Source organism: Trichosurus vulpecula, chromosome 1 (assembly GCF_011100635.1).
Source record: "Trichosurus vulpecula isolate mTriVul1 chromosome 1, mTriVul1.pri, whole genome shotgun sequence".
Taxonomy (NCBI): Eukaryota; Metazoa; Chordata; class Mammalia; order Diprotodontia; family Phalangeridae; genus Trichosurus; species Trichosurus vulpecula.
Genome location: NC_050573.1, coordinates 79003673 through 79018325, shown reverse-complemented (window position 1 = coordinate 79018325; position 14653 = coordinate 79003673). Strand labels below are relative to the sequence as shown.

At 39.5% G+C, this 14653-nt stretch overlaps 2 protein-coding genes across 2 annotated transcripts in view; one reads left to right on the top strand and one right to left on the bottom strand.

Annotated features, from left to right (window-relative positions):
- LOC118833545 (zinc finger protein 2 homolog) overlaps window positions 1-5437 on the bottom strand; it is a 26595-nt gene extending 21158 nt beyond the window's left edge. The window contains exons 1-2 of the mRNA XM_036740912.1: window positions 5363-5437; window positions 4675-4962 (exon numbers count right to left, since the gene is read on the bottom strand). Of these exons, the coding sequence (XP_036596807.1) occupies window positions 4675-4962; window positions 5363-5437 (363 nt within the window). The remainder of the gene's footprint in view (window positions 1-4674; window positions 4963-5362) is intronic.
- The window catches only part of LOC118850757 (zinc finger protein 883-like), a 22959-nt gene continuing 13369 nt past the window's right edge, over window positions 5064-14653 (top strand). Inside the window, exons 1-3 of the mRNA XM_036760393.1 lie at window positions 5064-5224; window positions 6722-6916; window positions 13564-13640. Of these exons, the coding sequence (XP_036616288.1) occupies window positions 13605-13640 (36 nt within the window). The 5' untranslated portion in view covers window positions 5064-5224; window positions 6722-6916; window positions 13564-13604. The remainder of the gene's footprint in view (window positions 5225-6721; window positions 6917-13563; window positions 13641-14653) is intronic.

Genomic DNA, 14653 nt, shown 5'->3' with positions numbered 1-14653 from the left:
CTCTCTCTCTCTCTCTCTCTCTCTCTCTCTCTCTCTCTCTCTCTCTCTCTCTCTCTTCTCTCCCCTTCCCTCCCCTCCTGCCCCAATCCATTTCACATAAGATATCAGAATATTCTCTCTGAAATACATCATGTCATCACCTTGCTTGAAACATTTTAATGGCTCTTTACTCCCCATTAATGTAGCCTGATGTTCAACCCGCTCTACAATCTGACATCAGCCTCATTTCTAGCCTTATCTAAAACTATTCCTTTTCCTGTACCTTTCATCCTAACAAACCTGACAACTTCCACCTCCCTGCCTTCATTATCTCAGCCTTGTGCCTGACCCCATTCTGCAGAAATGCTACCTATCCTTTAAGACCCATCTCATGGTAGGTCTTCCTTGAAGCCTTTTCTAACTCCTTCAGATGAAATGATCCCTCTCTCTATGGCACTTTTGCATTTGCACTTCTCTTTTACAATGGCAATATTCTGCCTCATATTGTATTTATGTGTAACCCTGTCTTCTACTTCCCCTGAGTTACAAATTCCCTGAAGGCAAAAGCCAAATCTTCTTTCTGAAGCTCAGCATCATTCTACAGGAATTCAGGAAACATTTGGTGAAGGAACGCTGAGATATAACATTTCTTTAGCTGGGTCATAAAGAGGGCTTATAGCAAAATCAGGCCCTAATTCTATTATATCTTGGGTTCTTCATGGGGTTGAAGCACAGAATGGAAGAATCCCAGAATCATAAAGGAAAGGGAACATAAACAAATATAAATGAATATAAAGGGCCTTCAGAGTCCTAAGATACCTTTTTATTAATTAAAAAATTCAGTTCAATGAAACAAAATAAAGTATAATTTTACAATGCCTTGAATATTTAATAAGCATTAATTCTTCAAGATTAAATACCAGCAGTTCTTAACCTAAGTTCCATGGACCACCAGCGGATCCATGGATAGATTTCAGGAGGTCCAAAAGCTTGGATGGGAAAAAAATTAAACCTCTATTTTAATATACTTAGTTTCCCAAAGCCAATGCAACCAAGATTAGGAAGGAAGCTGAAAACTGGGAAAGAATTTTTATAACCAGTGTCTCTGATAAAGGCCTCATATCTAAAATATACAAGGAACTGAGTCAAATTTATAAGAATACAATTGATAAATGTTCAAAGGACATGAATAGGCAGTTTGCAGAGGAAGAAATTAAAGATATCTATAGTCATATGAAAAATGCTCTAAATTACTATTGATTAGAGAAATGCAAATCAAAACAACTCTTAGGTACCACATCTCTAATGTCAGATTGACTAACATGACAAAACGGGAAAATGATAAATGCTGGAGAAGATGTGGGAAAATAGGAACTCTGTTACATTGTTGGTAGAGTTGTGAACTAATCTAGCCATTCTGGAGAACAATTTGAAACAATGCCCAAAGGACTATAAAAATGTGAATGCCCTTTGACCCAGCAATACCACTTCTAGGGCTGGAGACCATACAAGTGGGAAAAGGACCCGGACGTACAAAAATATTTATAGCAGCTCTTTTTGTGGTGGCAAAGAATTGGAAATTGGAGTCTGAATACAGATTGAGGCAAAATATTCACTCTTTTTTTTCTCTTCTTTTTTGGTTTTGTTTCTTCTTTCTCATGGTTCATTCCATTTGTTATAATTCTTCTTTACAACTTGACTACTGTGTAAACAAGTTTAATGTGAAGGTATATGTAGAACCTACATCAGATTACATGACATCTTGGCAGGGGGAGAGGGAGAAAATTTGGAACTCAAAAACTTGTGGAACTGAGTGTTATAAACTAAAAATAAAAAAATTAATTATATATATGTGTATATATATATATATTTAGTTTCCTTTGGAAGTTTATATATTTTATTTCATGCATTGAAAAACAATATTCTGAGGAGTCCATAGGCTTCATCAGACTGCCAAAAGTATCCACCACACACACACACACACACACCCCTTAAGAAACCCTGCATTGTACATCAAAGCTGTGAAGTCATCATATGTAATTACAAGCTCATTTCAGTTCTTTAAGATATAGTCGATTGTTGAGGGGCCATCCTTATAATAGCAAACTCCAGGCATCATGATTGCTAGGATAGAATGGTCTATCATTCATATATATCTCATTAATAAACTATAATTCATCTTCTACAAATGTTACTAAATCTTATGGGATTATAAATTTTATGTAAAAATTAATTCAGAAAAGGAGTACTTAGGGCATAAAACTGGCAACAATCTTATCGTGCAAGACCAGTCAAAGTCAACCTATCTACTAGCCAAGCAGAAATATGCACCTGGTAAACAGTCATCAAGGTTGCAAATGTCATTTCTCTTACATTCAATTCTGCTTGGCATATTATATGTTGCTTACTGAAGATTTTAACATTGTTTTACTATATTATTTGAAAACCAGCAATAATTTTGCTCCTTTAGTTACATTGTAGCATATATCTTTCCACTCATTCAGAGTTTGTATATTTTAAAATCTTCATATAAGCTTTAATAAAATAGCATGGGGGGAAAAATAGCAGATCTTTAACCTCAAAAAAGCAGGGGGCTAAAAATCATTGAACCAAAAACAAATAACAAACAACAAGGAAAAAATCAGCAAAATCTTTTATTTCTAATTATGTACTACTGGCCAAAAATATTCACATATTCAAGAAAAACTAAAATGTAAATCCTAAGTATTGAATATTATTTGTTTTTAATATTATTTCAACACGTTTCTAAAGAGAATTTTCAGTAATGTTTGAGGGCTTCAGTGTTTTTGGCTAAAAACTATTTACATATTTTATTATATACATATGTTTACAAATATGTATGTATATTACATATAAAGATATTAATGAAAAATCACGGCAAATCTTTAAATACAATTGTGATTACTTAATAATTTTTTTTGTCCAGAAAGAAACTGTGAAAAGCAACAGAAATGGATTGTTTTTTCAAATTAAGCAAATTCTCTCTTCCACTGTGGCATTATTTAAAACAACTACGTTAAGATGATAAAATAAAAATCTATGCTAAAAATTTAAAAGCTGTTATAATTTTGTTTTAAGAATGATGCCTAACAGTACTTATTCCCTGTTATTCACCGTAGTATATTTCATTGCAACAATCTGTTGCAAGTTCATAATATGCTTTAAAATTGCAATAACAACCACAACAAGGAAAGCTCTTTCACTCTGATATTTTGATTATGAACAAATATTGAAAGCTGGCATTAATACAGAAATAGCAACTTAGACTTTTCAGTTTGTTTTTTCAAGCCAAAACTACAACTCAGATATTACATATTCATATTTTAGCAAACAAGCTATATGATATTAATAAGTCACAATATCTCATAATTTTCATATGGAATGAAAACTAAAAATACAAAATTTTGTTCTTACTTCTAGGATATACTTTTAAGTGTTCTTCCATTCATTCTAAAGCAAACCTGTTTCCCTAATACAAATGGAGGACAATGTCATTTATTTGGTTTTTAATGACTGGTTATCCAGACAAGGGAAGAATGATGCTGAAAAGCTTCTAATACCATCATCACTTATCAGATACTGAAGCATCTGCAACTGCATCATCATTGTGTCAGTTTTCTCAGCTCTTTTCAAAGGATCAAGGAGCGGTGATGGATTGAAAAACCTGTTTCATTCCAAATGTTGTAAGTTTCCAAATGTTGACATCATTGACAGCATGGCCTTTCCCTGGTGATAGGGAACTGCACTGGGAAACATTTTATTTCAAAGCCTGGGCTTCACACCAACCATGCATCAATGGTGCATCAAGCTGCTAGCTCTCCTGGCAACTCAAACGTCACGAGTCCCGATTTTGCAGGAAAGAATGTGGGAAAACAAGCAGCTTTCCTTAACATCTGCTGCGTGAAATATCCTTAGCAGCCCAGGCATTTTTCACACCTCTCAATGTGGACTTCAATTTATGTCCTACCCAGATCAGCATGGCCAACTTTCTGTTTAACTTTGGTTACATAAGTCTCTGGTGCACACTTTTATTTCACTATTCAAGACGCTGATTTGATCTGATCTGAGAGCCCACTAACCTATCTGCCATTAACTAACATTTTGCAATCAGAGACTTTTGTTATTAATGGAATTTTAATTGAGTGACGTTCTAATAACGGAATCTGTAATTAGAATCATTGGTAATGAAAGATAAACTTGATCCTGTGTATTACAACAGACTTCTGGCCATATTCAGTTATTAAAAATAAAACAGTGATCCATACACAATAGCATGTTGGGGTAAGGGGCATTGGGGAGGGGGAGTATTTGAATACATTGGAAGGGCCCCTTAGGACTGAGGTGTCACGCTTAGTCCCCTCTAGCAGTGACTGTCTCATGGTGCGATGAGGGAACTGGAGGGAGGAGACCCCGTGGCAGGGAGAGGGGAAAGGGGACCTCTTTGGGCGGGGGTCGGGTGCTAAAGGGGACAAGTGACTCAGTGGAGGAGGGGGAGGGGCGGGGAACTTGGGGAGGGAGGAGGAGGAGGAAGAGGAAAGGGGGCGGGGACCCAATGGAGGAGGGAAGGGGGCGGGGACCCCGTGCAAGAAGGGGAGGAGGAGGGGGCGGGGACCCTGTGAGGGTGGGGGAGGGGACGCAGCGGGTGGAAGGGACCCAGTGGCCCGGAGGACTCACCTTCCAAATCCTGATCACGAGCCGCCACGTAGCGGGCGCCCGGAGCTGCGAGCTGGAGGTGACTGACTCGGGGCGGGGACCTCTCTCCCCAGTACGGACAGCTCGGCGGCCACAGGCTCGCCCTCGGCCGATCGATCGGCTCCGCGTCCTGTCACTGGGAGGGGGTGCGGGGGGGCGGGGACGGGGGAGGGGACGGGAGAGGGGCGGGACTGGGCAAGGAGCCGTTTTTGTTCCAACGACCGGAAGGAAACGGGCGAGTAGCGAGAGCTCGCTGGTCCTCCGCGCGGCCTAGAGCGGCTCTGGGCCAGGCGGGGGCTTGGATTGGGCGGATCTCACGGTGGGGGTGTGAGTCGAAGCGTTACTTCCGGTCTGGGCGGTCCGGCTTCTCTGGGGGGGGAGGGGTTTCCGGGTCCGGACCCTACGGGTTCGGTTAGTGGCCGGTCCCTCCTTGTCCCCTGTCTACGGGGCCTCGGAGCGGAGGGCGAGCCCCAGCCCCGCAGCCTCGCGGGTCCGCTCCTCTTCCCCACCGTCTCCAGGCGTGAGGTTAGAGGTGAGCGCTCTTCCTCTTATCCTAGTGAAGGAATATGACTGGACAGGGAGGGTGGCCCCACATCGGAGGGCCTTGAATGCCCGGTGTCATTCCTCGAATCTGGCGTTTACATTGTCCTCATAGGAGCCCCCATCCGACTTTATTGTTGACCAAGTGGTCTCCTTTCAACACACCCGTGAGGTAGTCCGTAAAGATGCACAAGAGACAGGTCATGCTTGCCTGGAGATGAGAAGGCATGGGTCATGGGCACAGGTAGATGGGTTAGCTCTGCTCAGAAACAGTGACATCTCCAGGCAGGAGAAAGAAAGGGCGATGATGTCGAGAAGCAGAAGAGGGCAGTTGATGTGAAGTTGGAGGTCATTGATCTGTCTGACTGGGTAGCTGAGGTTGTTTTTGTGTTTTGAGTACTTGAGAGAGGAAAAGGATTCAGATAGGAGGATTACAGGGGAGCAATGATGAAACCTCAGCTGAGATTATGACCTATAATTTATAGTAGGTGAATCAGTGGAATTGTGTGACTTCCTCCAGCCATCTCTGGTACCCTTGGAGCAAGAACAGAAATCTGCACCTAGCACAGTGCCTTTAGCTAGCGCACATAGCATATTCTTCATAAATGCTTTTTGAATGAATAAGTGAAATTGGATGATGAGAATTACCTAGAGTGGACGATTAGGTTCAGAACTGTGGAGCTTCATTGAGGGTGAAGAATTCTAGGACCACGGCTAGTGAATCATTAAGTTGGGAGGCTGTAGTCAAGGCTAGATTTGGGGTTAAGTGATTTGAGGGAGATAAGGAGACAGTTAAGAGACTAAAGGTCTCAATGAGACTGAAGAATAGGGTTGTTGGGAGTAAGAGAGAGGAAGAGATGGAAGAAAGCCTGAGGATGGAATTTCAAAGTCCAAGGTGTTAGAGGTGCAGTTCTGAGACTTCTCTCAGGTATGATTATGCCAGCGTATGCCTACATAAGGGTGGAAAAGGAATTTAGAGTCCAAAAGGTAAAGAAATTGTATGTTATAGTGTTAGAGAGTTGTTAATATGCATATTGAAGTTTCCAGGGATAAAAACTAGGATTAGGATAAAGAGGAATACTATAAACCAGTTTAAAGTCAGTAAGGAAGTTGAAATAGTAACTAGAGTAACTGTAGAACAGTGGTGTCAAATTCAAAAAGAAAGGGATCCCTGCTGCCCACATATTGACTTAGAAAACCACAAATTAACATTATCTACACCATATTATGTTTTTATTTATTTTGTTATGTATTTCCCAATTACATTTTATTCTGGACAGGGCCTTGGCTGTAAGCCTGAGTTTGACACCTCTGTTGTAGATGATAGCCACAAGAATGGAGAAAGCATAATATATAAACAGACTTTAAGGGAAGAAAAGTTATTGAAGGATCACAGGAATACAGTCCTGAGGCCCCAAACAAAGCATGTTCAGGACTTCCTTCAATCTTCCTAACATAATGCCCTTCTCATCCTCTCTGTCCTCTGAAGACCCAGGGGCTAGGACTGAACTCTGGATACCCAGGCCAAGCCACCAGAGATCCCGTTCTCTTTCCCACAAGCAGGATTTTAAATGTTCAAACCTGGTATGAACTCCCAGCAATAGTGAAGAAAAGAACTGTGGGTCCTGGAAATGTGGATACAAAGGAAGTTGAAGGGAGAGAGCATGAGAAGGTGACTGCTCAGGTGAGTGAGAGAGGACTTACATTCATTCATTGCACACACATTTATTATACCTAGTTGTCAGGTCTCTCTTCAGATGAAATAAAAAGCTGTTTTGTATTGTTTTATAACGACTTAGATGCTTTCAACACCAAGAAGTTGGATATTAAGGTTGTGACTTATGAGAACAAATCATCTGATTCTGTTTAGCTACTTCCTCACTGAAGTGAGTTTCCCTTCCTTTCCTGCCTCAGCAGAAGAACAGGGGTCCTTTGACATTTTTTCCCTCTCTGTGGAGTTGACTTCAGGGTTCTCATCTTGTTCCATTTCCTTCCTGTGTGTCACATTTTTTAAGGTACCATTTCTTTTTTTTCCAAGTAATTTATTCTTTTTTCCAATTACATATAAAAAAATTTTAACATTTGGTTTTTTTAAATTTTGACTTCCTAATTCTCCCCCTCCCTCCACTTCTCTCTTATTGAGAAGGCAGGCAATTTTATATAGGCAATACATGTACAATCATGTAAAACATATCTTGATATTATTCATGTTGTGAAAGAAAACATAGACCAAAAAACTCCAAGAAAAATAAAGTTTTTTAAAAAAAAATATGCTTCTATCTACATTCAGACTTAGGTACCATTCCTGTGTAGTCTTTGATATTATAACTCCTATTTTGACTTCTGTCTCATCTGAATGTGAATTTAATTCTTTGTGAATATGAATACCTAAGGTTCACCCCAGATATATGCCAGATTTTTTTAGACATATTTAATTGCCAGTACCTTATTTCCAGAGGCATTTAGTTTCCGGACCCAATTCTTATCAATGAAAAAAAATTGGTTATTGGGGTAGAAATGATGGGAACTTTGGGAGGAAATAACCATTTCGTTTGTAATAAAGAAGAAGAAAGCAATCTGGTAATAGGCTAACCTGCAGGATTTGGGGATATCAGATTTAGAGAAAGTCATCCTGTGAGGTATGGGAAGCTCTCAAGAAGGGAATTCTGAAACTGCAAAAAGATTTTGTGTCAGGGTCAGTATTCTGCATCAGGAGCAGTAGGTCACTCTGAAATAGGGTTTAAACAATCCTTTTTACTAAAATAGTACTGGAGTACCCACTGGGAGAAGCAGTTCTCAGAATGGCTCAAAAGCAGTCCAGAGGATAAAAACAGCTAATAGCCCCAGGTCAGAAGGTAGAATGGCAAGGTCTCCATGGTCTCAGGATCTGAAAAGTTCTTGCCTAGAGCTCCAAGATCTGATAGCTGGGTCTCTACTCAGCCTTCCTGGGGAGCTAGTGTTGCCCCTGCTGTCTAGGTCTGTACCACCAGGCCAGGGTTGCAGGAGATAGGGGGTTAACTCATACCTCCCCATTTCCAATATCCTGATAACTAGAGTGGATGAGCAGGAACTTAATAAAGCAACTTATGTTTGGTTTGTTAATTTTTTTAACTTTTTTGGGTGTCTTTTGTTTCCATATGTATCTATTTATATATATGTATGTATATGTATATATATGTATGTATGTATACATATATATACACATACTTCCTCCCTCCATATGAGCCTTCCCTTGCAACAAAAAAAAAATTAAATTTTTAAAAGACATGTACAGAAAGTAAAAGCAAGGCCAGATGATGAAGGATGAATATAAAAGCATGGCATGATCCTATAAAAATTGAGTTAGGAGATCTGACTCTTAGAATTTGCCAAGACTGGCAACAAAAGCATTTTTTGGTTTTGTTTATGTTTTATTTTGTTTTGTTTTTAGCTATATCAGGTAGGGAAACAGAGAATTATAGAAATAATAAAACTGTTGTTTGTAATGGGTAGAAAGGTAACTGATGATAGAGAGGAGAACTAACTCATACTTAATTCTGTTTTCTCTTCCAAAAAGAATTATTTGTATAAACTGAAAAAAGCAGAATAGCATGGATAATGGAGATTTGAAACCCAAGACAAGTAGGAAGTGAATAGTTATTTGCACTCTAGTTGCAGGTCACCAGGCCCAGACAAACTATATTCCAGATACTGACGGAATCAGTAGATATGTTAACCGAACTACTGTTAGTGATGTTCTCTGAAAGATAATGGAGAACAGGAGAGGTGCTGAACCAATAAAGGACAGATTTTGCCCTGATTTTCTTTTATTTTAAAGCTAAAATATATATAATATGCAAGCTATATATAATCTGCAAGCTATATACCCATGGCATCTTTTCAATTTCATGACAAAATCCCGTAATGAGTTATTAACAAGGGTGGCTAGTAAATATCAAGTAAAGGAAGCATCCACCATCAAGAATAGCTAATACCATTTCCTTTTCTCACAGAAGAAGACTAGTAGACCAGGGCAATGATACAAATCAAGTCAACAAGCATACTATATGCCAGGCACTATGCTTAGTAGTGAGAATATAAAGAAAGATAAAAGTCTCTGTCTTCAAGAACTCACAATCTAAAAGGGGAGATAACATGCAAACAACTATGTACAAACAAGATATGTACAGGATAAACTGGAGATGATCTTAGAAAATGTGAGTGTTAAGGGGGACTGGAAAAGGCTTGCTGCAGAAGGTGAGATTTTTAGCTGAGATTTGGTGAGAGGGGGGAGAGCATTTTAAGCATAGCTCCAGCCAATGAAAAGACATGGAGTTAGGAGATGGAGTGTCTTGTGGGAGGAACCGCAAGAAGGTCAGTGTCATTGGAGCACAGAGTACGTGGAGGGGAGTCAGGTATAAGACAACTAGAAAGGAAGGGGCCAGGTTTTGAAGGTCTCTTAAACACCAAACAGAAGGTTTTATATTTGATCCTAGAGGTAATAAGGAGCCTCTGGAGTTTATTGAGTAGTCTGATGGTCATACCTACTCTTTAGGAAGATCACTTTAACAGCCAAATGAAGGATGGACTGGAGTGAGGAGAGATTTGGGGCAGGTAGATCAACCAGTGGGATATTACAGAAGTCCAGGCATGAGATGACGAGGGCTTTGCACTAAGGTGGTGGCCGTGTCATAGGGGAGACGAAGATATATTCGAGAGATGCTGCAACATCTTGGCAACAGATTGGATATAGGTGATGAGAGAGTGGGGAATCAAGGACTCTTAGGTTGAGAGACTGGGTGACTTGGAGGACAGCAGTTCCCTGGGCAATAATAGGGAAGTATGCAAGAGGGGAGATATAGTTCACTGTAGTTTATTTGACAAAAGGTTTGGAGATGTTTTGTGGAAGAGATGGAGAAATTTCACTGGACAATAATAGACCTGATTGACTAACCACATTTATTTATTAGTAATCACTAATAGTTATTCCATATCATTGGGAAGGAGCTCTCAGTGGAGAGCCCCAAGTTGTGAGCTTGACCCCTAGTAATTAACATTTTTTATCAGTGACTTAAATAAAGATATAAATTGCACTACTTCTGAGATTTGCAAAATTTTACAAAAACTGGAGATTTAATTAACACATTGGATGATAGGATCCAAAAAGATCTGGAAATGCTAGAAAGTAGGCCTGGTTCTTAGATGGAATTTAATCAAGATAAACATAAAGTCTTATACCTGGATTCAGAAACTTCCTTCACAAATATAAGATCAAGTAGATATGACTAGACAATAATTTGACTGGAAAAGATCTATAGACTTTAGGGTACTGCAAACTTAATATTAGTTAATAGTATGATATAAGTAAATCAATGGATCTGTGATTTCCTGTTTAGATTGCATTTCCTATGTGAAAACTTCTGGTCTGTAATATATTTATCCTGCCCCTAAGGTCACACAGGTAGTTAGTGTCAGCAACAGGAGTTGAACCCATTCTTGAACTCCAGGTCCAGTACTGTATTCACTGCCCCAGGATACTTCTAATCAAAGAAAGCTCAAAAGAAAAAAAACAACACAGTATGTTCTAATGTATGTGTAAACCACCCAGAAATTGATTGTTTGCTGGTCTACATGGAAAAACAGATAATTAGAGAAAATCATAGATTTTAGACAGTCAAGTTAGTAGGAAATAAAAATACAGTGAATAAAAGGTATAGGCCCAAATGTATTAAATAATCAAATAGGCAATTAAAGAAATAGTAGTGTTAACTCATTATCAAATGATAATACAGATACTACATTTCAAAATTTGTGGGATGCCTCCAAAGCAGTACACAGACACAGATCTTTAATGCTGAATGGCTATGTTAAATAGCCTCATAACTATCTGACTACTCACTCCCTTTGAATCTTTTTGATGGGTCTGCATCCATTTTATACCCACTAACTTTGGTTGTCCCTCAGAACTTTGTCCTGGGTCTTCCCTTTTTTCTTTATACTATCTGGCTTAGTGGTTTTATCAGTTATTTTAAATTCAGTTATTACCTCTATGCATATGATTCCCAGTTCCAACCATAGTCTTTCTCCTGAATTTTTGTCTTCCACCATCTATTTTTTGAACATCTCAGATGTCCTATAGGCATCTCATGCTCAACATATCCCAAACACAGCATAGTATCTTTTCCCCAAAACTTCCCCTCTTTCTAACTTTCTTATTACTGTTGCTGGTATTACCATCCTTCCAGTCATCCAGACTCACTCCCTTGGTGTTATCTTTAACTCTTTACTTATACTTAACCTACATATCCAGTCTGTTGCCAAATTTTGTCATCTCTACCTTTGTAACATTTCTCACACGTCTCCTCTTCGTTCATACAGCCATACTCCATACCCTAGTATGGAGTCTCTTCACCTTTCACTTGGACTATGGCAAATGCTTTCTGGTTGGTCTCTTCCCATTCTACTCTATCTTTCTTTCAGCTGCCAAAATGGTTTTCCTAATGTTCGGGTCTGAACAGGTCACACACACAAGCCACCCCTACCTCCATTTAATAAACTCCAGCAGCTCCCATTTGTTTCCAGGATCAAATGTAAAATCATCTGGCACTTAAAGCGCTTTACAACCTGGCCCCTTTCTACCTTAAACCTTATTCCTTTCCACAAATTCTACAATCCAGCTGATCAGTCAGTAAGCATTTATATATGCCAGGAACTGTGCTAAATTCTGGGATACAAAGAAAGGCAAAAAATACTCCCTGTCCTTTAAGAGTTCACAATCTAATGGGAGGGAAAGTATGCTACAGGGATTTTAGCTAGGACTTGAAAGAAGCCAGGAGGAAGAGCATTCCAGGCATGAGAGTTGGCCTATGTCCTGGAGGCTGAGGTCTTGTTTGGAGCCTAAGTTATGAAGGACTTTGAACACCAAACAAAAGATTTTGTCTAGAGGATCTTGTACATGAAAGGGAGCCACTGGAGTTTATTGAGTTCAGGGGTGTGGCGTGGCATGACATAGACCTATGGTATAGGAAAATCACCTTAGTGGCTGAATGGAGGATGGATTGGAAAGGAAATAAAGTTGGGTTAGTCAGTCCCACCAGCAGACTATTGTGTTCAGTTTTTCAATTGTGTCTGACTCTTCATGACCCTATTTGGGGTTTTCTTAGCAAAGATACTAGAATGATTTACCATTTCCCTCTCCACAGATGAGGAAACTGAGGCAAGCAGGGTTATGTGACTTGCCCAGGATCACATAACTAGTAAGTGAAGCTAGATTTGAACTCGGGAAGAGAAGTCTTCTTGTCTCCAAGTGCAGTACTCTATCCACTATGCCACCTAGGTGCCTAGCAAGCTATTGCAATAGTCTAGGTATGAGGTGATGAGGGCCTGCACTCGGAGGGGTGGCTGTGTCAGAGGAGAGAAGGAGGTATATTTGAGAGATGCTGCAAAAGTGAAATTGTCAGGCCTTGACAGCAGCTTGGATGTAGGGAGCAAGGGTGAGGGGTAGTCAGGAGTTGGGGATGATACTTGAGTTGTGAGCCTGGGGCATTGGGTGATGATGCACTGGACCAATCAGTGGTAGGGATGTTTGGAAGGAGGAGGGTTGTCCTATCCTTCACACATGACATTCCATGTCTAACTTGACTTTGTCATGTGTGAAGGGCAGGGCATTCAGGACCCCAGCCCGGCGAAAGGATGCATATTCAGGGTAGACAGCACTCCAGTTTGACTAGACCATAAGATATGTGAAGCAGTGTAATATAAGAAGGCTGGAAAGGTAGAGTGGCATCAAATTATGTAAGGCCTTGACTGCCTTGCAAAGGAATTTGAACTTTATTTGGCAAGCAGTAAGGAGCCACTGAAGATTTTTAAGCAGAGGAGTGATATGTCCAAATCTGCACATAAATAAGATTATTCTAGCAGTATTACAGTGGATTGATTGCACCTGGAAAGACCTGTTAGTAAGTCGTTGTAATAGTCTGGGGGCAAGTGATAATGAAGGCCTATACCAGTGGTGGCAGAGGGATGAGATGAATGCAAAAGATCATGTAAAAGAGGTCCAAAATGAACTTGAACTTCTCACTCTCACCAAACTATTATACTCATTTTCCTCCAAACATTTTTTGTGTATTTCCCCTAACTTTGTATCTTCACGGTGCGTAAAATTAGGCATATCCACAGTAGGCATGTATAATATGTCAGACTCACAATTGGTACATAGTCTGTCACAATTATAACACATAGTTAAAGCTGACAACAGTCCAGTCAATAAGTCACCTTGTAAACTCTTGAGGGGAGGACTGGGGAATTGTAAAACAGAACTCCTCTCTACCTCTCTCTTTTTTCTCCCTTCAGCGAGAGTTCCTGTTGAGCACCCAAAGGAGAGCTGAGGTCAGATGATGGCTTCCAAGTTCATGCCAGCTGAGCCAAAGGTGAGCTGTCTCCCTCCAGCAACCCATTACTGCTGCATCTCAGACCTTATCTGAGTAAGGGAGTTCCCCTATCCCTATAATTAACATATATGCAAACACCACTTTTACTCAGGGTTTCGCATACACTTACTTATGAATAATATACATTCAAGCAAATACTTATGCACGATGTATCACACTTCTTTCCATAATTAACATGTGTGCAGATAGTAATTTACCTACACATATATGTACCAGTGCCTATAATCAGCACATACGCAGAAGCATGTATACCTCATCACTGCCTGCCTGAACTACTTTTTAATACATTTTTTCTAATAACATGTAAAAACAAGTTTTAACATTGGCTTTTTTAATAGTATTTTATTTTTTTCCAATTAATGTAAAGATAGTTTTCAGCATTTTTTTAATAAGATTTTGAGTTCCAAATTTTTCTCCCTCCCCCCTCCATAAGACAGCAAGCAATCTGATATAGGTTATATACATGCAATCATGTTAAACATATTTCCACATTAGTCATTAACATTGGTTTTTAAATTGAGTTCCAAATTTTCTCCCTCCTTTCTTCTTCCCCCTTCTTCCTTCTTGAGAAGGCAACCAATTTGATATAGGTTATACATGTGCAGTCATGCAAAACATATTTCCATATTAGCCATGTTGTGAAAGAAAACACAAACCAAAAAAAAAAAGCATGAGAAAAATAAAGTTAAAAAAAGTTTGTTTTAATCTGCATTCAGACTATGTGAGTTCTTTCTCTGGAGGTAGATAGCATTTTTCCTCATAATTCCTTCAGAATTGTGTTGGATCATTGTATTGCTAAGAAAGCTGTCGTTCACAGTTGACCATTGTACAGTATTGCTGTTGCTGTGTACAATGTTCTCTTGGTTCTGCTCACTTCACTTTGCATAGTTCATGTAAGTCTTTCTAGGTTTTTCTGAGAGCATCCTGCTCATCAGTTTGCATAGTACGATAGTATTCCATCACAATCATATATCACAACTATTCCCCAGTTG